The 27978-nt window shown below is 46.9% G+C and overlaps 2 protein-coding genes and 1 pseudogene across 4 annotated transcripts; 2 read left to right on the forward strand and 1 right to left on the reverse strand.

Annotated features, from left to right (window-relative positions):
* Nucleotides 1-1213: 1213 nt before the first annotated feature.
* On the forward strand, nucleotides 1214-12847 carry PPM1M (protein phosphatase, Mg2+/Mn2+ dependent 1M). Of its 3 annotated transcripts, none has more exons than XM_061196927.1 (10): nucleotides 1214-1520; nucleotides 2208-2331; nucleotides 2485-2739; nucleotides 3191-3303; nucleotides 3671-3755; nucleotides 3845-3963; nucleotides 4128-4191; nucleotides 4419-4526; nucleotides 4639-4787; nucleotides 11995-12841. In XM_061196927.1, the coding sequence occupies exons 1-10, from the start codon at nucleotides 1297-1299 to the stop codon at nucleotides 12185-12187; spliced, it is 1434 nt and encodes a 477-aa protein (XP_061052910.1). In that variant the 5' UTR covers nucleotides 1214-1296; the 3' UTR covers nucleotides 12188-12841. The 3 variants fall into 3 exon arrangements, with proteins under 3 accessions (XP_061052910.1, XP_061052912.1, XP_061052911.1); XM_061196928.1 differs by lacking the exon at nucleotides 11995-12841 and adding an exon at nucleotides 5136-6032 and having other exon boundaries at nucleotides 1216-1520; XM_061196929.1 differs by lacking the exon at nucleotides 4419-4526 and having other exon boundaries at nucleotides 11995-12847.
* WDR82 (WD repeat domain 82) lies at nucleotides 8033-27976 on the reverse strand. Its single transcript, XM_061196930.1, has 9 exons — nucleotides 27517-27976; nucleotides 23329-23426; nucleotides 20498-20564; nucleotides 14378-14477; nucleotides 13852-13968; nucleotides 13452-13607; nucleotides 12570-12639; nucleotides 11877-12019; nucleotides 8033-10877 (listed from the first exon to the last, which is right to left on the reverse strand). The coding sequence occupies exons 1-9, from the start codon at nucleotides 27675-27677 to the stop codon at nucleotides 10848-10850; spliced, it is 942 nt and encodes a 313-aa protein (XP_061052913.1). The 5' UTR covers nucleotides 27678-27976; the 3' UTR covers nucleotides 8033-10847.
* On the forward strand, nucleotides 15660-16588 carry LOC133094736 (deoxyuridine 5'-triphosphate nucleotidohydrolase, mitochondrial-like; annotated as a pseudogene).
* Nucleotides 27977-27978: the final 2 nt, after the last annotated feature.

Consider the following 27978-nt stretch of genomic DNA (forward strand, 5'->3'; position numbering starts at 1 on the left):
ACTGCCCCAGGAACCTTCTTCCTTGGGTGGAGGGAACTCCCAATGGGGCAAGGCTGGCCTCCTGGAGGAAGTAAGGCCTAGTGAGCATATGCTGGGCTTGGGTGTGGAGGCGAAGGTAGGGACTCCTCCTGCAGCCCTCCCTGGGCCCTGGGCTGTGGGGCCTCAGGGGCTTCGAGTTGTCAAGCCTGCCTTCCTGGAGGACGGAAGGGGAAGAGAAATCCCCTCTGGGGGTTCTGAGTCAGCTGCACTGTCATAATGGAAACAGCACAGCCCTGGGTGTCAGGACACTTCCCCTCTGTGGGCCTCAGAGTCCCCTTCGTTATGAGATGGAAATAACAGTCCTGCATAGGGAGTTGGGCTTCAGTGACAGAGGGTGACAAAGCACTCTGTTAACATGCTGCTGACCCCGCTGACCCAGTGGTGGTAGGTAACCAGGAGTTAAGAGGCTGCAACATCTTGCCTCCAACCCAGATGAAAGTCTTTCACTTCCCTTAGGCGCAAGTCTGAACTCTGACCAGTTGGAGTCTTTTGGGGACCGTGGATTCCTTTTGTCCGTCAGTCACTTGCACTCTAGTGAGGCCCCTGCTATCTGTCTAGAGAGGGCATCTTGATTGGAGGGGCAGCTGTTTAGGAGACCTGGCCTTGAGGGTGGGAGCTGCTTCTCAGGATAAGGAAGGCCAGGGTGACCACCAAGCCCCATCTGGGAGTGGAGGGTGCCAGGCCGAGTGGGTGAGGCATGGAGGTCTCCTGAGGGAACACTGTGCTCTGAGACTGTTACTCAATGTGTCAGTCTGACACCTCCAAGGACATCTTGTTCCCATCTTGCCCTTGCGTAAGGTCCGGGCCCAGCAAGAAGAGGCCTGAGGCTCTGCCATGGACACTGATCCAGCCCGGAGGCCCACGTGTGCCCTCATCGACCCCTACAGCCTCCCTGGGTGGGGAGGAGGGACTTTTCCCTCGCAAAGACTCGTGCCCCTTACGTGTGGGTGAACGTCAGCCTGCTCAGGTTCCTGTGTGAGCCGGGCCTGCGTCTTCGTCTATCTAGGCCTCAGTGTTCGTGCCTGTAAAGTGGGGTTGATAACAGCGTTGGCTGATTAGGAGGCTTGAGGAGCCGGATGGCACCCAGGCCGCCCACAGAGTCCGGGACGGCGGGAGGTTGGGGTTTGGGGGCGTCACCGCCCAGCCGGCCCCGCCCCGCCCCGCCCCGGCCCGCTTCCTCCTCCCGGGTCGGACGGGCGGTGCCGTCGGCCCAGCCTCCTGCCCGGCGCCCCGCGGGCAGCCCCGGGCCGCTGCGCCATGTCCGCCGACTGGTTCCGGCGCCGCTTCCTGCCGGGGGGTCCGCTCCCCGCGCCGCGGCCGCCCCGGCCCCGCGCCAACCCCGTGCCCTACCGGCGGCCCCGCTTCCTGCGCGGCTCGGGCTCCAGCCCCGGCACCGCCGACGCCTCGTGCCGCCCGAACGCCCGGCCAGTGCGCAGCCCGGTGCGGGGCCGCGCGCTGCCCTGGAACGCAGGCTATGCCGAGTGAGTGCCCGGCCCCGAGCGGCCCCCCTGCCCCCGACACTCCCCGCTCCCTGCGACTCTCAATCCTGAGGCCCCGACCCCTACCCTGTGATCCTGCCTGGGGTCCCGTGCTGACCGAGAAAACAGGCCAAGCCGAGTGAGGGATCCCGCCTCCCCAACCTTATGGATAACTCTCTCTTGTCGGCACTTCCGCACTCTTGACAACCTCCCCTATTCCACCTCAGGTCGGGAAGGACCTGCCCCCCTGGGGCTTTCAAAAGAGGTAGGGACACTGGGTAGAATTCCAGCGTTCTGGGCTTTGGAGACTCCCCCCATCCCTCACACACATACACACACACATCTCACCCTGCGTTATGGCCTGTGCAGCATTGGACAGGGATTCTGGCTGAGATGGGACAGGGGATAGGCAAGGAAGCCCCACACCTCCGCAGGCCGACTTGCCCTTACCTCCCGGCCCAGGTCAGCAGGTAAGCTCCAGATGGGCTGGGCCCTGAGTTTTGCTTTAGCTGTGAGGTTACTGAACAGTTAGCAAATTTCCAGCATTTGTTTGTCCAGGTGTGTGTCAGGGACAGCATGGGGGCTGTTACTCCAGAGGGAGGGCTCCTCTCTGTGTTCCAAATCTGTTCTCTGTGCCCATGGGAGCATAGCTGTGTCCCTAAAGGGTCACTGATCACTTCCTGGCCTCAGGATCATCAATGCAGAGAAATCTGAATTCAATGAGGATCAGGCGGCCTGTGGGAAGCTGTGCATTCGGAGATTTGAGTTTGGGGTTGAAGAGGACCAGGAATGGCTGACCTTGTGCCCAGAGGAGGTGAGTGCAACTGGGCCTGAGGCCCTTTTACAGGCTGGGGCCAAGATTGGGGCCAGGACTGTAGACTGAGGTTCTTGCCCTAGTGCCCTACATTCAGCCAGGGGACAACTGGGGAGGCCAGGCAGAGCCTGACGCCAAGCCCTTCCTGTGCAGTTCCTGACAGGTCATTACTGGGCACTGTTTGATGGTCACGGTGGTCCAGCTGCAGCTATCCTGGCTGCCAACACCCTGCACTCCTGCCTACGCCGGCAGCTGGAGGCCGTGGTAGAGGGCATGGTGGCCACTCAGCCCCCCATGCACCTCAGCGGCCACTGCATCCGCCCTAGTGACCCCCAGTTTGTGGAGGAAAAGGGCATTAGGGCAGAAGACTTGGTGGTCGGGGCTCTGGAGAGTGCCTTCCAGGAGTGTGTGAGTGTGACCTTTGGCTGGGAAAGGAGGGAAGGTTTTACCCTCAGGGACCTGAGGGACTCTGGGTTGTGGGGTGTCCCTGCACATGATGGTGATCACCCTGGATCTTTGGATTGGGAGGACAAGATTGGGTTGGTTTGTTACTAAACAGTTATCATAACCCCACCCATTTGTCCAGCGCCTACTATATGCTAGGTGCTTTTACCTGTATCATCTTCTTGCACACCCTGTTGGTCCTTGGTTTCCCTTCCTCAATGTTTTGAATAGGACTTCCCTACCTCCAAAGGGATATGTCTAGATCTCCTGACCACAGGGATCCTGGAGTCATAGCTAGACTTTGCGCTGGGACTGCCATGCTTGCTGATGGGGAAGTAAACTGTAGGGTGAGGGTTGGGGACAGTGGTATGCTGGCAGTACAAGCAGCAGCTAAAGTAGCCTTGGTTTGCTCCAGGATGAGGTGATCGGGCGAGAGCTGGAGGCCTCAGGACAGGTGGGTGGCTGCACAGCCCTGGTGGCTGTGACCCTGCAAGGAAAGCTGTATGTGGCCAATGCTGGGGATAGCAGGTGAGTGAGCCCGGAGGGTGGGCAGGGTGGGGTGGGCAGACAGACAGCAGAGGCAGTGGGGACAGTGAAAGGGGGCTGGAAGTCGAGAGACAGAATTGGGGAAGATTGGCTGAATTGTGTACTTGGCATGTGTCGAGTGTGAAGGCAGACAGCAGATGCCAGGGAGGGCAGGGACCTCAGGGGCCAGGCCAGATGGCTGAGGCTTTACCCTGCAGGCCTTAGGCAGTCATGGGGGCCTTTGAGCAAGGGATTGGCATGGGCAGAACTGGCCCCTGGTGGTTGGAGAAGGGGCCGGCAGGAGGGAGGCTATGGGTAAGGATGGAGGCTGCCCCCCCGACTTCTCCCTCTCCTCTAAAACCTCATCCAGGGCCATCTTGGTGCGGAGGGATGAGGTACGGCCCCTGAGCTCTGAGTTCACCCCGGAGACTGAGCGGCAGCGGATCCAGCAGCTGGTAGGTGCCCTTGGCAGAGGGAGGCTGTGGAGCCCCAACTCCTGGGCCACCAGAGGGAGCCTGATCTGAGCATGGCCTCCCTATTCCAGGCCTTTCTCTACCCTGAGCTTCTGGCTGGTGAGTTCACCAGACTGGAGTTCCCTCGGCGACTGAAGGGGGATGACTTGGGGCAGAAGGTTTTGTTCAGGGATCACCACATGAGCGGCTGGTGAGCGAGGTGGGGTTGGGGGACACAGTGGGGAGAGCCCTGGGGTCCAGGCTCAGCTGTGTGGCCTGGGGCAGTCCCTTTCTACCTGGGCAGGGTGGGCCCTGTGTTGGGGGTGGTGAGGTGGTAAGTAGGGCCTGGGTTGATGCTGGGTTTGCTCCTGGTAGGAGCTACAAGTGCGTGGAGCAGTCGGATCTCAAGTACCCACTGATTCATGGACAGGGTAGGCAGGTCAGTGAATGGCGCCTCCAAGAATCTCTCTTAAATTGCCCCCTGTAGAGGTGGGAGCTCCTTTGTCCCTTGTGGGGAGCTTTGGCTGGGGTCCTAGGGACTGCTCCGAGGTCAGAGGATGTTTCTCCCTCAGCCCAGGCGCCCAGGGCCACAGTCCACCTCTGTGTGCTTTACTTGTACATTTGCTGGGGCTGTTTGCTGTCACCTCACACCTCCCTTGTCTCCAGGCTCGGTTACTGGGAACACTGGCCGTCTCCCGGGGCCTAGGAGACCATCAGCTCAAAGTCCTGGACACAAATATTCAGCTCAAGCCCTTCTTGCTCTCTGTCCCACAGGTGAGGGGGCAATAGCCTACACCAGCTTCTATCTGCCCAGAAAGGCAGACTACGCAAGGTTGGCAGGAGCTGGGAAGGGAGCCAGTGAGGAAACCTTAGGCTTAACTTGCAGGTGACTGTGCTGGATATGGACCAGCTGGAGCCACAGGAAGAGGATATAGTTGTCATGGCGACTGATGGGCTCTGGGATGTCCTGTCCAATGAGCAGGTGGCACGGCTGGTGCGGAGCTTCCTCCCTGGCAACCGAGAGGACCCACACAGGTACTATAGCTGCTGGGGATCTGCCTGGGCCTGAGTTGGTGCCAGCAGAAACACCAAGAAGTAGTTATGGTTGAGAAGACAACACTGCAGATGAGTCCGGCTAAGAACAGTTGGCCAGGACTAGAGCTATCTCAAGCTTCCTGGGGGTGACTGTGGGTCCCAAAAATTTCTGGGTCCAGACACCCATGGTCCAACCTGTGGCCTTCCCAGGCTTGTGGCTTGCTTGGCCCCACAGTCAGACTGCATTGCTTGGGTCCTCAGTGTCCAGCACTGTGCAAGTTCTCCCTGAGGGCTGGCCTTGCCTCTTTGCTCTGGCCCCGAAGTACATCTGCAGGATGGTCCCCACAGGTTCTCGGAGCTGGCCCAAATGCTGATACACAGCACACAGGGAAAGGACGACAGTCCCACACAGGAAGGGCAGGTGTCCTACGACGACGTCTCTGTGTTCGTGATTCCCTTGCACAACCAGGGCCAAGGGCGCAGTAGCCACTGAGGATTCAAACATCGCATCCCAGAACCACTTACGGGCCAGGTGCAGTGTGAGCGTCCACCATGGTCAACAGCAGGTCTGCCTGCCCCACCCCCAGACCCAGCCCTGACCCCAACCCATTTCAAGGGGAGCATTTCTACAAGGCAGTCAGAACTGGAAGAATGCAGGGAGTCCAGCTCCCCAGGTCCCCCTTTGGCAGGCAGGGAAAGAGCGCCAATGTCAATAATGTCTGGCAGAGTCACTTTGCAACTTAGGAATCCATGTAAGCCTCCTCAGATAGGATCCTTAACAGCCCACTATATTATTCCCAGATGGGGACAGCTGGACTAAGGGCATTGGCCAAGGATGCCAGGAAGGGCAGACAGCCTGTGTTTGGATCCAGGTCTCTAATGCATGAATGTCAGATTATCTATTCAACAACCCCCAAAGCCCATGCAGAGTGCCTTATGGGAAGCCTCATATCTGCTAAACAGCCATCTTGAAGCAGCCCTTGGAGAGAGACCAGTTCAGGTCCTACCCTGCTCCCCTCCGTGCTGGAGGAGAGGCACAGGCCCAGGGGCTAAAGTTGGGGGAGAACTAAGGGGCAAGAAGGAGCCCCAGAGTTGGCTTAGTGAATGCCCCATTACTGCTGCTGCCTCTAGCCCAGTCTCCTGATTGCTCTTCTCTGGCTCCAGCCCTGCCCTAGGCTGATGCCTCAACAACACCGTTTTGTTGTTCCCCATCACCTTCCTATTAAATGTTTGTATGCAGAAGAACCCTTGTGAATCGTGACTTGCTGTATAGCTTGACATTACAGTATACCTTTTGCTTTTTCTTGTTCCCTTCTAAAAAAATCACTCTTAGCCTTAGCTCCACCTTACCAGTTTGCCTATAGTCAGCACTGTGTTTTCTCTGTGGCCTCCCCAGTTCGCAGCTTGGGGTGAGCCCCATTGAGAGAACTGCTGCCCAGGGAACAGAAAGGAGGTCTCCACCACCATCTGTGGGCTCTGGGCTTGAGGTATCAGAAGGGATGCCTTGTTTTTTTAAGGCAAATGATAGTGATTTTAGTATAAAGTTTATGGTAAATTTATAATAAGGCTAGATTTACCGACTGGAGACAACAAGTCAGTTGGGGCTCCAGAGCTTGCTGTTTGATGAGTAGCTTAGTTCTTCATGTTCCTCACAAGACTGTTTTTATCATCCAGCACTTGCCAAGGCTCAAATGCTCAGTAAGTGTTTGTTGAATTATTTGTTGAATTTCATGACCTCAGCCTTTCCTAACTCTTCCCTGATCTACTCCAACTTTAGTCTACAACTGAGATTAATTCTTACCAGGCAACTCACAGCCCTAAACTGCAGCCAGAAAGGACAAGGGCCAGTAGGCCACAAAACTGATGGTTAAACTTGTTTAACACAATGGGCTCTCAGACCTCCTTTCCTGCCCATTAACTCATTTTAGACTCTACTTCCTGCATGTTCTCTAGGGAAGAGATAGGAAAAACTACGAAACTACTCATTTTTTACCTAGTCATATTCCATAGCCCAGCACTTCTGGGCCTACATCTGTCTGCAGCTGGGTCCTGAGAAAATGTGGTTGGCCCCAGCAGCTCTGGGCAGCCTCTCCAGGACTCTAATTAGGCAGCTGGCAAGAACAAGAGTGTGCCCTACCAGCCTGCAGTTTTACTTCCTCTTTCCTCAGCAGTCCCCACCCCCACCACTCACCTTCTTTCCCCCCGCCCAGCAAAGCGTAGGCAGTATCCTGTGCCTGCCAACCAATCACCCACATCAACTACTGAGCCTGCTTGCCCCAAGTCTGCTTTGCTTTGCTTCTGACCCGGCCCACTGCCTGGTCTTGCTCCTCACACCACTAGGCTGAAGCCCAGGGAGTGGGCAAGAGTGGGTCTCTCAACTGCGAACAAGCCAAACTGACAGGAGTGACTGCTGCGGGGGCAGCCACTGACTTACATGTTCATGTCTCTCAGCAGAGCCAAACGCTGCAGTAGCCCTCCCACCAGGCCGTGAGGGGGGACTCTTCCTGCTTGAGCAGTCGTGTTGAGAGCCTATGCATGGCCTACCACTCACAAGCCGGGACGCTCCCTCTGCTGCCCTCCAGAGTCCTTGGCCAACCTCTAATGACCATGCGCAAAGTGGCAGGCCCAAGGTGTTACAGCTGAGGATGCTGAGCTACTAGTGAGTTACCAACTCACCAGCCAGGCAATGGGTTTACAAGCAAGTGGCCAGGCCTTCTGCCAGAACTGGTGCAGGAGCCTCAAAAGACACCCCACTATCCTTGCCCCCCACAAACCAGGGCCTAGGAGGATGAACCTTATTCCAGCTAGAGGCTGCCAATCTGATCAAGGGTTGAGGTAACAGTGGGAGATGAAAGGCAGCCTGAGGTACATGCCAGATGCAGTCTTTGAGGATCTCAAGGTTGGCTCAGGCCGGCCTTTTCCTGGTCACTCATTTCCGGCCCTATGGCTGCTTATTAGAACCTGGAGTTGAGGAGACCCAGGCTGCTATGCATTGAGAGCTGGATCTAGAGGTTCCTCCCACCAGCCCACAGGCCTTAGTCACCAGGGGCAGTCCCAGGGAGCCCAACAACCCTTCCACACAGCATTACACTGAGTCCCAGTGTAAGCCAGGAGGACTAACAGGAGACAACCCACCCCCTCCCTCCAACTCTAGGAACCAGGCAAACAATGCTATGAAAACTCAATGGAAGAGGCTGCAGCCATAAAATTCTGTTTAAGACAGATAACATGGAAAAAACGTTTATATGTTAAGTACAAAAAGGACATAAAATTGTATATACAGTAGAATAACAACTATGTAAACACACCAAAAATCTATGCACAGAAATGTCTAGAGGAACACTAAACACCAAAAGATTAGCAGTGGTAACACTTGGGTGGCAAACTGATTCTTTTAAAAATTCCCAGATTTTTCTTAATAAGCATTAATTATGATTGCAACAGTTTTCTTAAAAAAAAAAAAAATACCCCACTGGCTGGTGGTTGAGCAGTGCAATGTCACTGTCACATATAAATCAGAGGCTTTGGCCCTGACTCCTGAGAGCGTGGTGCGCCCCCCACCCCCAGGAGAGCTTAAGCACCTCTGGCTCCTACTGAGGGTGTCCTTGCAGCCCTGGTGCTCCTCAGCCTCTCTGACCCACAGACTCCTTCTCTCCCTTAATTCTGCCTTTTCCCACTACCACATCATCTTCGGTCACTTCCAGCTGCATCTTTCCCTGTCCTTCCCAACTCAGGAGCCAGCTCTGCAGCCACAGGTCCCCATAAATAGAAGCAGTGCAGTGCATATTTTCAAAGGACATGGTGCCTCAGCTTTGGACACACAGGAACTCAATACAAATCATTTTCCTGCTGATAGACAAGTCATGCGTGGTGGCTGCTCTGGGTACAGATATGTTAATTATGCAGGCTTTCTTATTAACCTATAGTTCCAAGTACTTTCTCTGAACAGTTATTCCTACCATGAATTTTCTACCCTGGAAAGCCAGGGGTGGGCAGTAACAGCTCAGATCACTTGGTTTCTAAAAGTCCCTCCACTCTGAGAATGCAGAGTTATACGGTGTGTGGCACCTCAGAAGCTGCAGATTCCAGCCTATGTCTGGGAAAGACGTATGCCCCTTGCTTTTAAGGTTAAGGAACAAGCCAAAAAGTAATTGCTAAAAAAGCAAAACAAAACAGTAATTGCTAGCAATTCACAGCCTATTCCTGCTGCTGAACAGAGGCAGTAATGGCTTGCTTTCCCCACTAGCAGCTAGGTACTCTTGGGCAAGTCAAACATAACCTTGTTGAGCCTGTTTCTGGATCTGCAGGGAATGTGTTACTTGCTTAGATGTTTGGGAACTTAGTGAAATAATATGCCACTTGTCCTGCTCTAAGAAGGCCATGCAGGGGAAAAGGCAATGAGCTACCTGCAGCTCACCTCAACCCCGATCAGGAATCCTCCCTCTCCCAGGAAAAGGCAAGGAAAAGAAGTTAAGAAAGCAGACATACCAGGTAAACAGGAGTGACCTATAATTGGCAAAGAAGCCTCAGACAAGCTGAAAATGCTCTGGTTCCAGCATCCTGTCCCCAAATGCTGGGAGCCAGACACAAAAGGCATGCAAAAGTGACTGTCACACATATACAGGCGCAGACAGAGCATCACTGGGCAAAAAGGGGGCTAATACTGCAGAGAAGGCCCCAAAGTGCGGCTTGAGAAACAAAAGGGAGTCATTCCAAGACCCTCACTTAGCTGCCATGGGGACAGCAAACACTCAAAAGCTTTGCTTTTGTTCAGTCTCCCAAAGGGAAAAAGGTAATAGGGAAGACTAACACTTGTGGCAAACACTATTAGCAAGAATGCAGTCTTTCTCCTGGGGCAGAGGACTCTATCTCCTTCAGATACTTTTAAAATATATATATATATATATATATACACACACACATATATATATATATACACACATACACACATACATATGTATATATGCATACATACATATATGTATATATGTATGCAAACATACGATATATTTAAATGAAGGTGTACACACACTGTGCTAAAATACAAACAACAGAAATCCCAAGTCATATATAAAAAGGCTAAATATAACATATAACACAAGCCTAGAGCCAGCTCCTGGTTGGGAGCTGGGCAAGGGGTGGTATCATCTGGAGACTATGTACACAACTTGTGGTGGGCAGGGAAGGCATCAGTGTAAACAACTCAGACTCACTCCACAATACTGGCCCACAGAAAAGCGTGATGTATCTCATGTACAAAAATAGACGCCCACCTTGCTTCTGTATACAACCAAACTTGGCAGGCACCCAGAAGGACTGTGTGTTTGTTTTGATGACAGGGCACCACACCAAGCTGCTGCTAAACCTCCCAGCCCTAGGAACTCATCTGCTACCCCTCCTCCCTCACCCAGAGCCTGAGGCACACCCAGATCATCCACCCTCACATGACTAACTTGCAAGGCTTCCTGGCAAGCAAGGTCCTTCTGTATCTGTCCCTTTCTGACCCTAAGATATATGGAGACTTATTTCTGTAAATATTTGGCACATAAGTAACATGATGGTTGTGGATAATGCCACAATGACACAGGGAGAACCAGTAACAAACATGCAGGGTGAGGGCAAGGGGCACGGAGCTGCCCTAGCATCTCAAAACCAGAACTGTGGCTTCCCACGCATTTATGGGGGTGGGCGAAGGGATGTGCAGAATTAACAACTTCACTGACTCCTCAGCAGCAAATACATTCAAAACTGAAGGTGTCTTGAGGGCCCCACTATACCCTAGTGACGAGTCTGGTCACTCCTCTGGAGGAGCTCGGTGCAGTGACAGCTGGAAAATCTGAGTCCCGATTGAATCTGCCGCACCAAGAGTCCTTTTGAAGAAGCTTGGCAAAGTAATTTTTTTCTTTTGAGCAAATGTACAGCACATCCTTGGGAAGGCCAAGTGGAAGGATGCTCTCCAGCCCAGTCAAATGATCCAATCTCACTATTATCTTAGTTCCCTCTGAGTTTTTTCCTACTGGCCACCCTCGCTGTACAGAAAACAGCCAAGCACTATGCAGGTCAGTCATCAATGGTGGGCAACCAGAAGGCCTGGATGGAAGGAGAACATAAGTCAACTTTAAAAAGCCAAGCCCGTCTCCTCATTTCTGAGGGTTTTTCTTACCCCTCCCCCACCATCAAGGCACCCAACCCCAAAGTTGGAGGAGTTACGGCTGGTGGCCTTCCCTCCTGACCAATTGACTCTGGCAATCTGTGGACAAACACTCCCCTATCTATGTGAAAGTAAACATTGTCTAACTTCCAACATAGTGGTCCAGTGGTAAAGAAAAGAAGAAGTGCTGTCTGGGAGGTGGGTGTTTGGCCTCACAGCTAATCTACCAGGTGACCTCAGACAGACCCTCTCATTCATGAGCTGTAAAAAATGTGAGGGACTGGATTGGATGGTTTTGCTGCATTTTATTCTGACACTGTTTCCTTTGTTTAAAAAAAAAAAAAAAAAAGAAATGGAGCAATGTGTTCTGGGTAGGCTAGTAATGAAACGCCTCATACCCGAATACCCAGGTAGGTTTAGGAGATGCCAAGAGGAAACTGGAGGCTGAGACTCACTGATGCTTTGTTCTGCTAGTGTTGTCTAGGAAGAGACAGGGGCCTGGAGAAAACTCTAAGTGGTGAGTTGTGATCAACTGTAAGAATTTCTGATGAACTCAGCATAACCTGAGAGGAATGGAAAACTGAAAGGTTACAGCCACAAAAGGCTGGTTCAAAGTATTTTAAGAAGCCAAAAAGCTGTGAGGCATAGCCCCAGGTAGTTTGGGCATAAAACCAGGAGCCAGAGCAAAAACTGGCCTAAGATCTCCTGGGAGCTCAGAGGCTATCCCAGATCATGGAAAGAAGAGCGAAAGTGAAAGAGCAGCCCAACCAAAGATCAGATAATAGTGGTGAAATAGGGAAGCCACCAGCTGAGAAACATGAACTTGGGTGCTTGTAATTGTACCTATTTAGAACACAGCTCACTGTGCTCATTGAAGGACCCACCACCCCAACTGGAAAGGGCCCCTAGATGGAGGACATCTCCCGTTGTTCACATACCATGTTGGAACAAGCACTGGCAAAGGTCATGAACTTGGGGTTGAACTGCAAACAGGTAATGGGGCCTGTGTGTTTGCCATCCAACACAGCTACTTTTATACCACTCTCTCCATTCCAGACATGGATCTTGCCATCCTCTGAACCTGAAGAGAATGATCAAGGGATATAACAACAGCTCAAGGCACAATACAAAGACAAGTGGCAAAGAGACATGGATTGACATCTGGAGAGAGGCCAAGCTTCAGGACCCAGCCACCAGCAGAAATGGAGAGGGAGTAATGGCAGTAAAGAAAAGACACTTTGGGAACTGATCTAGACCCTAGTTATTTGCTCCTAGGCAAGTCACTTCCCCTCTAACTTCAGTTTTCTCATGTAAAAAGGGGGCTGAATAGGATCACCCTACGAACATCTACACTAAGGTGACTGAATGAAGGGTTACACCAGTGCTTGTAGAGTTTAACTCTATGATGGTCCAGGGAAGACCAACATTAACGCCCGTTCCCAGAAAAGAAAGCAAAGTCAGTACAGTTTAAAGACACTATACCTTTGACATAACATGCTACACAGAAATCTGAGAAACTCTATCTCAAAAGGATAATAAATAATATCTTAAATTAGTTAAAACTAACAGAAATAACATAATGCACAGTACCAGATAAGTAACACCCAAGGCGGGGGATAAAGGAAGCTTACCAATCATAATAAACTGCGAGTCTGGAGTAAACGAGGCCTCCAGTGTGACGGCTTTGCTGTTGGCATAACCCTAAAACAAGCAGAACAATTCTCATTACAGTGCCATTAACAAAAAATAATGGCCTACAAACACTGACCCCAGCACATACATCTTCTTCTTTTTTTTTGATTTAAAAAAAATTTTTACTGTAAAATATAGACAGCAATTTACTATTTTAAGTATTTTTAAGTGTACAGTTCAGTGGCACTAAGTATACTTAAAATGCTATGCAACCATTACCATCATCTGTCTCCAAAACCTCTTCATCATTCCAAACAGAAACTTCATAATCTTTAATAGTAACTCCCCATTTCCCTCTTCCCCTGCTCCCTGGCAATCTCTGTTCTACTATCTATCTCTATTCTAGGAAACTAATATAAGTGGACTCATACAACAGTTGTCCTTTTGTGTCTGGCTTATTTCACTTAGCATAATGTTTTCAAGGTTCATCCATGTTGTAGTACATACATCACCTTCCCTTCTGTGAAACCCTTTCTTCCTCATGCACAGTGCTACCAAGGTTTCAAACTCGGCTACCACCCCTTACAATTCACCCCCTTATCCCCAACTCCATATTCAAGGGGGCAAGAAAATGTTTATGGTCAGGAATTTATTATATTATCTAAACACCAAACGTGAGTCACTGGGTGAGAAGTGAATGTCTCAGAATCCAAAAGAAATAATGCCACGTGCAGGAAGAAAATGCAAGTCCATGCCTCGACGAGTGAACCAAGGACAACTGCCGGTCTCCACCAACTAGCTGACACAATTCTCAGAAGGGATGAGCATGGAAAAAAGGTAGAGTATGGAAAAAAAAACATGGTTCAAAGTTGTCAGCTCACCCCAAACGTATGCATCACCACTCCCTTGAATGCATCGATCAGACGGATGAAGCTGCCATTGGTGGAGATGAGGATGAGTTTGCCATCATTGCTGAATTTAAGTCCTGTCCACTCACAAGTCCGATCATACTGCATCTTAAATGTCGCAAATGGCCCCTGCAAAAGACAGACAGCAGCCCTAGGCCCAAGGCACATCAATAATTCCTTCTGCCAGAGCCAAATCTCATTCTATCCCTTTAGATTCCTTTTTGACTAGGGAAAGCAGAAGATGAAGTACTGCTCTGACACTTTCTAATATCTACCACATACCTCCTCTACTGTAGAAAAAGGCTCTTAAATGTCCATCTCACCCTTCAAAACTTCCATAATATCAAGACGGTTCAAAGATTCAAAAATTTACCTTATCAAAAGAGCGAAGATCATAAAGTTTGACCATTTCAGAATTGACACCTGCAGCAAAAATTAATCCTTCTGGATCAAAAGAACAAACTGGCTTGCCCTGTAAATGCATGAGACCCTGAGAAAAAAGAAATTTTAAAAAAGTTAATGAACCCAGGATCCTACCAAAAGCAAACACAAGACTAACTAAAATGAAGTTAAAAAAAACCAGGTCTCCATGCAATTGATTTCAGATCAACCCTAACCGTATAATTTTATAGATACTGAATTCAAATAAAAACAAATCCCTGGAGTCTAAAATCTATAGCTCAAAGGCTCCAGGAAAACTGCTTTTAAAGCACTAAGCCACAGATCATCATAAGTATGCACTGGATTAAGGTATTAGCTTAATTACCAGCTACCTACCAGTAAAAGATCTTCTCCAAAATTTAAAGACTCTGGGATCCCAGAAAAGAATCACTGCTTTCCCCCCTTCCTTGAGAGGGAGAGTTGAAAACGCTTAAAGTGTAACTGTGAGGTAACATTACCTGGCAGTTAGGAGACCGGAGATCCCAGAGCCGAATGGTCTTATCAAGAGACCCAGAAATGAAAGTGTCATCCACAGGTGACATGGACAAGGCCACCACCCTGCAATGCATCAAGATAAATAGGAGTTGAAGCGAAATATTAACAAAAATTGGATATGAACTCTAAACCACTTTACCTGCCTACCTATATATATGTGTTCTCCTAAAAACTCCATTTTAAGAAACACACATACGCAAGCAATCTGGAACAATCAAAGGCAATTAGTATAATCAAAAAAGCAACTTAAAGCTACAGCATAAAAATATATGATTCCAATGCAAATCAAATCATAATGAGATACCACTTCATACCCACTAGCAAAGCTATAATCAAAAAGAGAGATAACAAGTGTTGGTGAGGACGTGGAGAAACTGGAACCCTCATACACCGCTGGTAGGAATGTAAAATGGTACAGTTGCTTTGAAAAAGTTTTACACTTCCTCAAAAAGTTAGAGTTACTATATGATCCAAACATTCCACTCTTAGGTATATACCCAAGAAAAATGAAAACATATGTCCAAAAAATCCCCCGTACATGTATGTTCACAACAGCATTATTCATAATTGCTAAAAAGTGGAAACAACCCAAATGTCCATCACCTAATGAATGGATAAACAAAACGTGTTATTGTCATACAAGAATATTATTTGGCAATAAAAAGAAATGAAGTACTGGGGCTTCCCTAGTGGCGCAGTGGTTAAGAATCCGCCTGCCAATGCAGCGGACACGGGTTCGAGCCCTGCTCTGGGAAGATCCCACATGCCGCAGAGCAACTGAGCCCGTGCGCCACAACTACTGAGCCTGCGCTCTAGAGCCCGCGAGCCACAACTACTGAACCCGCGAGCCTAGAGCCCGTGCTCCGCAACGAGAAGCCACCGCAATGCGAAACCTGTGCACCACAACGAAGAGTAGCCCTCACTCACAACTAGAGAAAGCCCGCGCGCAGCAACGAAGACCCAACGCAGCCAAAAATAAATAAATAAAAAAGAAAGAAATGAAGTACTGATTCATATTACAACATGTATGAAGTGAAAGAAGTCAGACACAAAAGGCCACATATGATCTGGTTCCATTTATAAAAAATATCCAGAATAGACAAAGTTACAGAGACAGAAAGTAGATTAGTGGTTGCCAGGGGCTGGGAAGAGGGGAAATGGGGAGTGTTAAATGGGTACAGGGTTTCTATTTGGGGTGATGAATATGTTCTGGAATTAGATAGTGGTGATGGTTGCCCAACTCTGTGAATATACTAAAAACCACTGAATTGTACACTTTAAAAGGGTGAATTTATGGTACTGAACTATATCTCAATTAAAAGAAAAAAAAAGCATGATTCCTTAACTAGAGGTTTGTGGACTATACTGAAACCTGAGTGACACCAGCATCACCTGGAGGGTGGGTTAAAACAGATTGCTGGGATCCACTGCCAGAATTTCTAATCCAGTAGGTCTGGGGTGAGGTCTGAGAATCTGTGTTTCTAACAAGCTCCTCAGTGATGTTGAGACTGGTGGTCTGGGCCCCACACTTAGAGAGCCACAGCCCTATGCTAATAGCCTACGCTGTATTTCTGATATGGGTCCCCTCTTATGGTTACACCAGTCACTCACTGAAAAATACTTCTTCCAAGGCCTCATCCTGAGCTCTCTTGTCCCCTCTGCTCACGTTCTTGCTCTGCCATGCTCTGCATTGAAGATACCCATCATCTCCCTAGCATTTGGGCCCAGCCTGTGGAGAAGGATGGCATGTGACTCCACTTTACTTGCCTCTTGGAGCATGCCACGGCCCTAACCAGAGGGATCCTTGAGGTCGTGGGCTATGACCTGTACAGTGCCTATGAGTCTGTAGTACCACCTATAGAGGAAGCCCTTGTGAAAATGGACACTCAGATGGCTCTTCCTTCTGGGTGTTATGGAAGAGTAGTTCCACATTCTGCCTTGGCTAAAAAACGCTTCACAGACATAGGAGCTGGTGTCACAGGTGAAGATTACAGAGGAAATGTTGGTGTTGTACTGTTTCATTTTGACAAAAAAAAAACTGGAGTACAAAAAGTAGATCAAATTGCACAGTTCATTTGTGAATGGGTTTTTTAAATGTAGAAATAGAGGAAGTTCAAATTGTGGATGACTCTGAAAGGGGTTCAGAAAGTTTTGCTTCCACTAGAAAGAATTAAAATGTATGCCATGAGTAAAAAATGGAAAAATGTACTTTTTTTTCTGAAAAATAAAGTTTTTGACCAAAAAAAAAAAAAATTCTTCCAATATAACTAAATTAACATTTGCACTAGATCATCAACTTAAAAATTTAAAAGATACTATAAGCCAAAATTTCCTGGGAATGCTGAGGTGGTAATAAAACGGAGTGAGCAGAATGCATATGAACATGTAATTTTACATCACAGTATTCAGGTCAAAAGCTCAGAGGAAGTCTATCTTGGCACAAGGCTCTACGATGAGAGGTAGAGGGAATACAAGGAGGAACAAGACTTCAACTCTAAGGAAGCTTAACTGTCTAGTCCAGACGACTCCAAGAGAGGGTCAGAGAAGGATTTCAGCAAGAAGCAGCACCTGTGGTGAACAGGGTTTCAATGGGAGTGGCCTTTCTGGAAGTTGCCAGATAGGAAGGCATGAGGCAGTTCAGGAAGCACCCAGAGTTCACTTCAACTGGAGTGGTGGGAGATAACACTGAGAAAATGGGTCAGGCAGAGGGAAAAGAATCTGACTCCAAGGTTTCTCGAGGGAGGCTGTGGTCAGAACTGTAAAAACAGGGTGCAGAAGCAGGATGCTGAGGGATGGGGAGATTAGGAGTTGACAATAATTTACCTGAGCTAGGACAGAAGTAAAGGAGTATGGAGCAGAATGACACACGAGGTTAAACCTAAGTAGAATCAACGGGATTTAACAACTCACTGGATGTGAAGGCAGGGAAAAAGTAGTGAACAGGTAACAGAGCCTTTGAGTCGGGAGAATTGGAAGGGACAGAGGTGAAGAAACATGAGGCAGACAGAGGAGCTGGCCCAAGGAATTTAATGATGGATGGAGTATTGGACCTGTAGGTAGAAGTTGAGTCTGGAAATCATGGGCTGAAAATACTGATTTGGGAAGCTATCTGAGGTGAATGAAATCAGTGATGGCCCAAATAACAAGAGGAGGAGAAAAAAGCTAGGGTAGAACCTTGTTTAGAGTCAAAAAGAGAAAGAGAGGCAAAAAATAGCAAAAACAGAACCAAGATGAGAAGCCAAAGGAAAAAAAAAGTTTTACTGAGAGGTTAAGCACCAAAAAAAGCCCCAGGCAGTGGATTTTACCTGGAGGCACCAGGGAAAGGGGAGTAAACAGCTTGGCTTGGATGAGTGAGTTAAACAGTGAATGAGTATGAGGAGGTGGAGAAGGGAATATGCAGATTATTCTTTTATGTTTGACGGTGAAAAGAAGTGGGTGAGGGCTTCCCTGGTGGCGCAGTGGTTGAGAATCTGCCTGCCAATGCAGGGGACACGGGTTCGAGCCCTGGTCTGGGAAGATCCCACATGCCGCAGAGCAACTAGGCCCGTGAGCCACAACTACTGAGCCTGCGCGTCTGGAGCCTGTGCTCCGCAACAAGAGAGGCCGCGACAGTGAGAGGCCCACGCACCGCGATGAAGAGTGGCCCCCGCTCGCCATAACTAGAGAAAGCCCTCACACAGAAACGAAGACCCAACACAGCCATAAATAAATAAATAAATAAATAAAAATTAAAAAAAAAAAGTGGGTGACATGCTCAAGAAATAAATTTAAGATAAGGAAGATAAAGAAGACCGAGTAGGGCTCCCCTGGTGAGTAGGGCTTCCCTGGTGGCACAGTGGTTAAGAATCTGCCTGCTGGGTTCAAGCCCCGGCCCGGGCAAGATCCCACATGCCACGGAGCAACTAAGCCCGTGCGCCGCCAACTACTGAGCCTGCACTCTAGAGCCCGTGAGCCACAACTACTGAGCCTGAGTGCCACAACTACTGAAGCCCGCGTGCCTAGAGCCCGTGCTCCACAAGAGAAGCCATCGCAATAAGAAGCCTGCGCACCACAGTGAAGAGTAGCTCCCGCTCACCACAACTAGAGAAAGCCCACGTGCAGCAACGAAGACGCAATGCAGCCAAAAATAAAATAAATAAAAATAAATAAATTTAGAAGACCGACTAAGTTTGTGGGCAGCAAAGTCCAGTAAGGAGACGGAAGTAAAAACTGAGGGGGTGGTTTTCTCAAAGAAGAAAAGGCTACTTCTTTCTCAGGGAAAGTGTTCTAAGGAAGAGAGGAGTTTAGGTGAAAGAGATAGGAGTTGAAAAGAACTCATTTTGGATGGCCTTGATTTTCTCAAAAAAGGAGGGACAAAGTCATCTATTAAGAATCAGGAGGTCAGGAGGTCAAGAGATTGGGCAACTGGGAAGACTGGAAAGAATTTCAAACAACTGCAATCAACTCTTAATTACAGACAGTATATTTGTGGACATTAATTTGACTATAAACAAGCAAAAACATCTACTTGTCACAAGCCATTCTTTGAACTACACAGTAACCAACAGCTGCCACCTCTTATCTTCAGCAACACAGAAATGCCCTTGCCGAATCAGAAGTGCAGCTGAAAACAGTGCTCTCGGTCTACCTCCTGTCAGGGCTCTGAACCACTCCAAGCTATACAGGGTTACTGTACATTTGCAAAGGGAAGCACCAATGATTAATATATCATCCAAGGGAAAATGTGTTTAACATTCAGCCCAAACTTGAAAAATTGGAGGAAAAATACCAGGGGAATTGAGATAAGAGACAGAGAGAAGCAACCTGCATTACAGAACAGAATAAGGGGGACTTCCCTGGTGGCTCAGTGGTTAAGAATCTGCCTGCCAATGCAGGGGACACAGGTTCGATCCCTGGTCTGAGAAGATCCCACATACCACGGAGCAACTAAGACCATGCGCCACAACTACTGAGCCTGCACTCTAGAGCCCGCAAGCCACAACTACTGAGCTCGCACGCCACAAATACTGAAGCCCTCATGCCCTAGAGCCCACGCACCGCAACTACTGAAGCCCATGTGCCTAGACCCCGTGCTCCGCAACAAGAGAAGCCACCGCAGTGAGAAACCTGCGCACCGCAAGGAAGAGTAGCCCCTGAGCGCCGCAACTAGAGAAAGCTCACGTGCAGCAACAAAGACCCAACGCAGCCAAAAACAAAAATTAAATAAATATATACCTTAAAAAAAAAATAAGGAAACAAGTTTCTTGACTTTCAAAAAGTATGAAAGGACAATTATTATTTTTTGATAAATTTATTTATTTATTTATTTTTGGCTGCGTTGGGTCTTTGTTGCTGCACGCGGGCTTTCTTTAGCTGCGGTGAGCGGGAACTACTCTTTGTTGCGGTGTGCGGACTTCTCACTGCGGTGGCTTCTGTTTTGCGGAGCATGGGCTCTAGGCACGTGGGCTTCAGTAGTTGTGTCACACAGGCTTAGTTGTGACTCGCGGGCTAGAGTGCAGGCTCAGTGGTTGTGGCACACGGGCTTAGCTGCTCCACGGCATGTGGGATCTTCCTGGACCAGGGCTCGAACCCGTATCCCCTGAATCGGCAGGCGGATTCTTAACCACTGCGCCACCAGGGAAACCAACAATTTTATTAATTTTTTTTTACATCCTCATTAAGCTCTTCATGTGGAACACATTTATGTAGAGCAGGGGCATGCTGAAATGGGGGCCACCTATACTGGAAGGCCTCAAACATGTAAATGTACTTTCATTAAGGGATGTCTGATATTTGGGACCCCTAAATGCCAAATGTTATTTTTACTACATAGGTTTCCACTGAATATCTTTAATCCACATTCTTCCTATTAATGTTTTAACTGAGGTTTCGGTTTATCTATGAAGTCCTACCACTGGCCTCTACAACCTCGATTAATCATGAGTTGACTGTTTAGGGAAGGTTAACAAGAGAAGATTAAGAGGTATGCCAAACAGCGGTGAGAAACTAGCTTCAGTTCACTAATAAAATCTCTCCACTCTTTCATTCTCTGGATAACCTCAGGGATAAAAGAACTATCTACTTCTGTAACACTTGCGTCTTACCTTTTGCTATGTCCAGGAAAGTATCTGATGTATTTGTTGTCATGCAAGGACAGGTAACGGATAGTATCTGTAAGAAAATAAATAAGACATGATGATATCCTACTATTTTTAAAGGAATTTACTTTGCATTTTCATCTTGAAAACACAAGGTCAAAGAATTCATTGTTTTCCATAACCCAAGCAAGGTATGAATAAATAATAGTGAATAACTCCTTTTCACGGGACTAGAGATTTCACGTAATTCAAAAGCAGAGTTCTCAAGTTGACAGCGTTATAAAGCAATGTTTAAAATCACTATTGCTGCCAATCTTTGGCTTCTGCATAGTTACAATGAAACTTGTCCTGCAAATATGCGCCCCCCCCAAAAAAAAACACAACAGTTTTAATGCCCACAGAATGGCAAACCTTAAAGAAAAACATATGGCTACTGAGGAAACAGACTCAAAGAATTAAACAGCCATGCTGAGCTGAGGATCAGGCTGGATTCTGGCATAAGATACTTTTGTCCAGCGTTCTCCAATAGCATGTCAACCCAACCCTCACCTCATCTGAATGTAAACTGGATGCACAATTTACATTAAAACTAAATAAAATGGAAAGAGAAGTAATGTTCTACTACTTCTTTTCTAATTAACCAACTATCCAATGGTCCCTTATGCAGAAAAGTGAATTATAAAGTGGCCAAAAGAAGAAATGAGAAAATTTAGGTTAAAAAGATCGCAAGACATTTAAAAATCAAAATCATGAACTATACCACGTCATAGCAGTGAGAATTTGACAATTTCCAAGAAAGAAATAATCACAGAGATTTGTGCTTGGGGAAAATAAGACAAATACTCTTAAAAACCAAATGATTCCTTCTGAAAAAGTAAAACAAAAAATGATGGTGGTGGGAAGGGAATGAAGTGCCATAAAGAACAGAACTGGAAAGTACTATGCCCCTGAAAAGACTAGGAATAAGAAACAATTGTTGAGAAAAAGGTAATAGGAAATGGGGCCAAAATACAGAAAGGAAAGCATAGAAAGAACATTCTGGAGCCAAACACAACACAGGAACAAAGAGGCTGAAAGCACCAAGTCATCCCAGTGGTTCACAGGGGTACTAATAAAAGGGCATTTAACCTGGGAGAGGGAAAAAGGCACTCTTTGTATGTTCCAAAACTAAACATGGTTTTCCTTGAAAACATCTTCAAAGTTCTCGAATGACAACTATGAAGTATTCCTGGTTGTTCTACTGCTAGGAACTACTCACCTGCCCTAAGCAGAAAAAGACTTCCTCCCCATTACCTGGTTTTCCCAGAGATGAGCAGGGCGTCGCCATCCTCTCCGCCCCACTCGGTAGCTGGCGCGCTGTTCCTGGCAAGGCAGTGGCCTGTACAGTTATCTCCTGTACCGGGTGGTATCATAGACCCTCAAACTGTACAAACTACTACCTCAGCCTGGAATCAGGCAAAATGATACGGAGCGTTGGAGGAACTCTTCAGGATGGATGCACTCGAGACAGGAAAAGCAACATCCTCACAGCAGAGGCCTGGCAGCAAAGCTGCAAGTGCCACACATTTGCCTCATCTTGCACCATATTTGGAGAATCCTCATTTAAACACCCAGAAAAACACCCCAACAGAAGAAATATACCCCAATAGAAGAAATATACCATTCATTCAGATGATCACAGAGATATATTTCCTCAAGATCCTGTTTTATATTCTCGTCCAAAAGCATCAATTGCACTGCTTACTTAGAAAACCACTTCTGAAATAGAGGCATGAAAAGTATAAACGATATACTTACTAAAAATCAAGTACAGGCAGAAAAGTCTCATTTAAAAAAAAAAAAAAGAAAAGACTCCTACCCATCTGCTCTGAGATAGGCATAACCAAAATAGCGGTCTAAGCAATCTTTGTTGAATGACATTAGAAAAATCGTACTGCTAAAAATGAAACAATCAATAAATCAGTGAGATAAGTTAAAAAAAAAAAAAAAAAAGAGTCCTAACATGAAAGTTATAGCTCAATTCCAAGACAATCTGTCAACTGAGAATGACTTATCCCAGGGGAAAAGCAGGTAAAGGCAGAGATCCTTTATTAGAGAAAGAAATTCACAAGTTTAATTTCTAAAAATAAGTCTTTATTCTTCAAAGACATTAACTTTATTTAAAAGGAAAAAGGGAGAGACTTCCCTGGTGGTCCAGTGGCTAAGACTCCGTGCTGCCAATGCAGGGGCCGAGGGTTTGATCCCTGGTTGGGGAACTAAGATCTCACATGTGTGCAGTGTGGCCAAAAAAAATAAGATAAATAAATGAAAGGAAAAAGGGATAAAATTCAAATCAAAAGGTGTCCCTGGAATCAAAGATAACTAAGGTCAGTATACTGTCCTTTGTGACACAGACCATAAATGGTTGGGCACACACCAAAAACTCTTCTAAGGTCTGCTAAACCACCATAACTCAAGCATCTGTAAAACTTTTCTCAAATCTATATATTTTTGAATGGGAAGGTAGCATTGTTTACCACTTGCTGTCAAGTATGCTTTCCTTTTATTTCTTCTAAAAGTATTCAAGTTTCAAGAAGTTCAAACCGTAAATACAATTCGTGGCTTCCTATTTCCACTCTCCACTCTAAACTGGAGACCTTTCATACTCAGTTTCAAGTCCTTCAAAAGTACTAATGGCTTGCTTGCTTCCAGCATCCCTTCAGTCATAACAATGTTAGCACAGCTAACATCATAGGAGAATTTAAAGTAACTATAACCAAACAGAAGTACAAAGATTCCGTGAATGATTTAACAAAGGAAACCATGACCATAACTTCCTAAAAAGAAGGCTTGCTTACCGTCTATTTTGTTAGAGCTGTAAACGACTGTGTTTGCTGCGTGAGTGTATCTGATGAGGTCCACGCCATATTTCTTACTGTACAGGGTTCTCTTTGGTCTGACGAGGAAATGGACAGAGAAAGAAAACCATCAAAATCCTCCATCACCAAAATCTAGGATCTTCATATAAAGAGAAGCACTTCAATGATGTGGGAAGGGTGAAGATTCTTGGTAAGCTCTAACACTGAAAAGAAACAGAATTTCTTCCAAAAGGATGGAAACAAACAGAATCAATCAAGTGCAACAGCCTTTCACCTCTGAATACCAAATGCCAAAGTTAGGAAGTGGAAGTAAATCTGAGGGCTCAAATCAGCCTTTACTACAATGTTCAAAAGTAAGCTTTGAGAAGAAGTACATCTATTTGGGAAGAAAGACACACAAAACAAGTCATAACTTATAAGAAAGAGGAAAATGGGAATACGCCAGACCAATGAGGCCAGAACTTAAGCCATTCACTTGGAAAGAAGCTCTTTCTTTAAGAAGAAATGATTTATCAAAACTGAAACCAGATGCAAAACTGCCTTTCCTAATATAACCTAATATTTCCATCCTCTCTATCTTACAGGTCCAAAGCACTTACTGAGCCTTTTACAAGACAAACCTCACTCTCCCTAACAAAACTAGTCATTGATTCTTTTCTCTTTACTTAAATGTAAAATCACATATTTCTAAGCTAGAAGTTATCAGTCCATTTGTTGAAGTTCCTTAAATGTTATCTTCTTCTATAGCACCTTGAAGATCAAGCTGAAACTGATCTCAGCAAAATATTTAACCAAAAACTTCATAATATTCTACATTTAGGTATAGAATCTCATAAATCCTATATTAATGTTTTTCAAGAATTTAATTTATGAAAATGAAGTTCACCCTCTCAATGTAAAAGCCTCTTGAAACCTAGATGCTAAATAATCAGATGACTCAGGGAACTTTAATCATTTGCACTTTCAATTTCTGTGACGTCAAGGGTTTCCCTACATTAAACTTATTTACAAACAAGACTTCTCACTCCAAATGCACTGAATTTTCCACATTTTTACCTTTACTGAAAGATCAGATAAACAAAAAGAGCAGCTCAAATGCTACCTTGTCAAGTCCACCACCCTGGGTTCTGCCATGTAGTTACTGTGTGGTAACCAGTGAGTGAGTGAACATGCGTGTGAATGTGTGCTTGCTCTCAAAAGATAGTTGACTTTGCTCCTACCAATGGAAACAGAAGCTTACTTATCTCAGTATTTACCCTACAATAATGAAGACAGAGCCTGAAGAACCAATGTTAAAGGAAAATTTTCAGTTTCACTTATATATGGCCTATTTGTCTCAAATATATCCATATCCAAATATATCCATAATATTAACCTGAGATTTTGTTCTTAATAACACAAATCTTTTACCTCATATCATTTCCTAGTTTGAAAGCAAGATCCTAATGCATCCATTTCACAGGATCTTACAGAGCTTATGCATAACATTCTTTCACGAATATTGTGGTAAGCGTCTCTGCACAAACTATGATTCTGGTGATCAGGTACGAATAAATAATATTAAATCCTTCTCTCTGAATAATTCGCATCACTTACCACAGATAATATCCTTTGTATACTTTCAAATTAAAAAAAACAAAAACAAAAACACTCGGGACTTCCCTGGAGGCCCAGTGGTTAAGACTCTGTGCTTCCAATGCAGGGATCGCAGGTTCGATCCCTGGTTGGGGAACTAAGATCCAACATGCTATGTAGTGCAGCCAAAAAATTAAAATTAAAAAAATTTTTAAAAATCACTCAATGGATGAACTCTACTATAAAGAAAGTTTAAGTGAACAGTACACATGGAAAATATTAAACATAAAGAATCTTGTTTTAGCCATTTTCAAACTCCCAACATTAGTACCATGTAATAAAGATACTGTGCCTTCCAAGAAAATGTTATTTTTCTTCCAATGTTGGTTTGACCTACACTAGTGGCAAATTTTTTCTTCACATTACCACTTAGGATCACGGACTCCTAGAGGCCAGAGAAGTGATCTGACCAATGTCACATACCTGGTCACAAGGCCAAACTAGAACCCAGGTCTCCTACCAGGTCGCTCTCTGACTACAGATCACAATGAAACAAGGTCACAATTAATCCATATGAATCTTTTAAAGAGCGTGCTGTATACTATTGTATCAATGTTAAATTCCTTTATTTGGATAACTGTTCTCTGGTTACCTAAGAAAACGTCCTTGTGCTTAGGAAATTCATGCTGAAGTGTTTAAGATAAAGGGGCTTGATACCTCCAAATTACTCTCTAATGGTTCAGGGAAAGAAAAAAAAATATATATATATATATGTGTGTGTGTACATATATATATATGTGTGTAGCTACAGAAAATGACAAAGCAAACAGAGCAAAATGTAACCAATTATTGGATCCTGGGAGTTCTTTGAAACAATGCTGTAACTTTTCTGCAAGTTTGTAATTATGTAAAAATGCTACATGAATGAAAAAACTGCATTATGTTATAAAATTAACATTTTACTTTTAACAAGACAGCCTTCAAGTCAATGTCATTCCTACCAACTGTGGAAATTATGCAGTATTTGGAGACATACTGTGAAGAAATGCTGCTACAACCTTCATTTTCTTTGAATGAGGATATACATCTCCATCCTCAAATTCATCCAGGGAGAGGTTCTAATCTGTGCACAAGCACTAAACATTTCAAGCAAGTCAGCTTCAATTTACTTCTAGCTCCAGGACCCCAAAACCCCAATCTCCACCCTAGCTTCATACGTTACTCTCTATTACAGGCTAATGCAAGTGGCCGGACCTGGACGAAAACCCATCTATGAAATGAATAACAGTGACTCACATCTCTCAGCATCAGTCCAGCTAACAATTCTCTCTTCCCTCAGGACCACCACTATAGGCCACTCTTCCACATACCGCAAGCAGATCCAGAGCCAGTTACATAATACTTTTTCCACAGCCCAAATGGGAAAAAATTGGGCAGAACAATATAGCTCAGACCAATACAGCATTACTTTAGATAACCAAATTCACAAATGAAGAGACAAGTTCCAAAAGAAAGCTTATAGAAGACAGTGGTTTAAACAAAACAGACAAAAGGAACAGCTAGAGAAGGTAAAGAAAAACCCAAGGATTCAAAAAGGAGATCACAATTTAGCAAGGATTTGGAGAAAGCAAGTCTGGGGCGGGGGTGAGGGGAAGCTGACAGGTCCCCAGGGAAAAAGGCAAAAAGCTGTGCTTTTAAGATTTTGCAGAGATACAGGTGTGGTGGGTCTCCAGAGGACTTGGGACAACCTAGAAATGTCATGATCAGACTCGGAATTATGATAAGTCCAAGCGGACCATAAAGTGTAATTAAAAAAAAAAGTATAAGAAGAAACACGAAATTGTTAGACGATGCTTTCTTTGTTCTACTAGGAGGTTCACATTCAGGTTGGGATGCGACAGCCAGGTGTGTCTGGCAAAAAGGAAAAGTTTCGGATGCAGGTAAAAAGTTAACTATAAACGTGGGCATCGGGACTGAGGGAGCAAGAGAATGATTTGGACCAGAAAGGAAAAGTCAGGGGGCCCAAAGAGGCAAGAAATAAATCCTGACAGCTAACAAGTGCAACCCACGCGGCCTTCCGGCAGAAAGGCGGCGGGAAGCTGAGGGGCAGGGGACGGGTGAAGTGCCAGGGCTGAATCGAGGTCACCGAGCAGAGGGCAGAGAGAGCCAGCTGCCGCTGTTGAACGAAGCGGCAGAGCAGCCTCTGCGGTTCTGCGCGGGGGCCACAGCCGACTGGCACCTTCGACGGAGTCAGAGTAGCGGAAAAGCTACCAGCTGGGGCAGCGGTGGGCGGACCCTGCGTTTAAAGGTCAAGGTCAAGGTGTGGTTTGGCCAGAGATGCTAAGGCTCTCTGTAAGGAGACCGAAGACAGACAAAACAAAAATATGATTACTATTACTGCTATCGTTATTTTAAAAGAAAAAAAAAGGTCTCCCGGACGGCTTCGGAGGGGACGCGGCCCTGGCAGGAGCGTGTGCAATACAGGCCGCGGACCAGACCGGGTTAGAGGGCGGGCCGCGGGGGGAGCGCAGGGCCACGACGGGGAGGGCGGGAGGGACTCAGACCCGGGCCCAAGGCCACCGGTGCACTCACTTGCCCTCCTGGCAGTCATAGAGCACGATGGAGTCGTCGTCGCTGCTCGAGATGACCGTCTCGCCGTTCGGGCTGAAGTCGAAGCAGTTAATCTTGTCCGAGTTCTCGCGGAACACCTTAGCGACGCGGAAGCTCCGCAGCACGCTGTCGGTCAGCTTCATGGCGGCGGCTGCTGGAGGCGGCGGCGGCGCAGAGCCGGGGCGGAGCCCGGCGAACGGGCGGGCTGCCGAGGGGCCGAACCGGGCGGGGCGGGCGCGGCGCCGCGCCGGCGGCGGGCTGGAGAGCGGCCGACAGTCGGGCCGCCTCCTCCTCTTCCTCCTCCTGCTTGTGCAACACTCTTCTGCCGGGACTATGGGGTCTCGCAGACCGGTCCTCCTCACGGTCGCCTCAGGGCCAACCGGCGCGGCACCGGTTCATTGTGTCCGCCATCTTGGGGCGACAGGCAGAAGCCGAGGGCGAGGA

The sequence above is a fragment of the Eubalaena glacialis genome, chromosome 7 (assembly GCF_028564815.1).
Source record: "Eubalaena glacialis isolate mEubGla1 chromosome 7, mEubGla1.1.hap2.+ XY, whole genome shotgun sequence".
Taxonomy (NCBI): Eukaryota; Metazoa; Chordata; class Mammalia; order Artiodactyla; family Balaenidae; genus Eubalaena; species Eubalaena glacialis.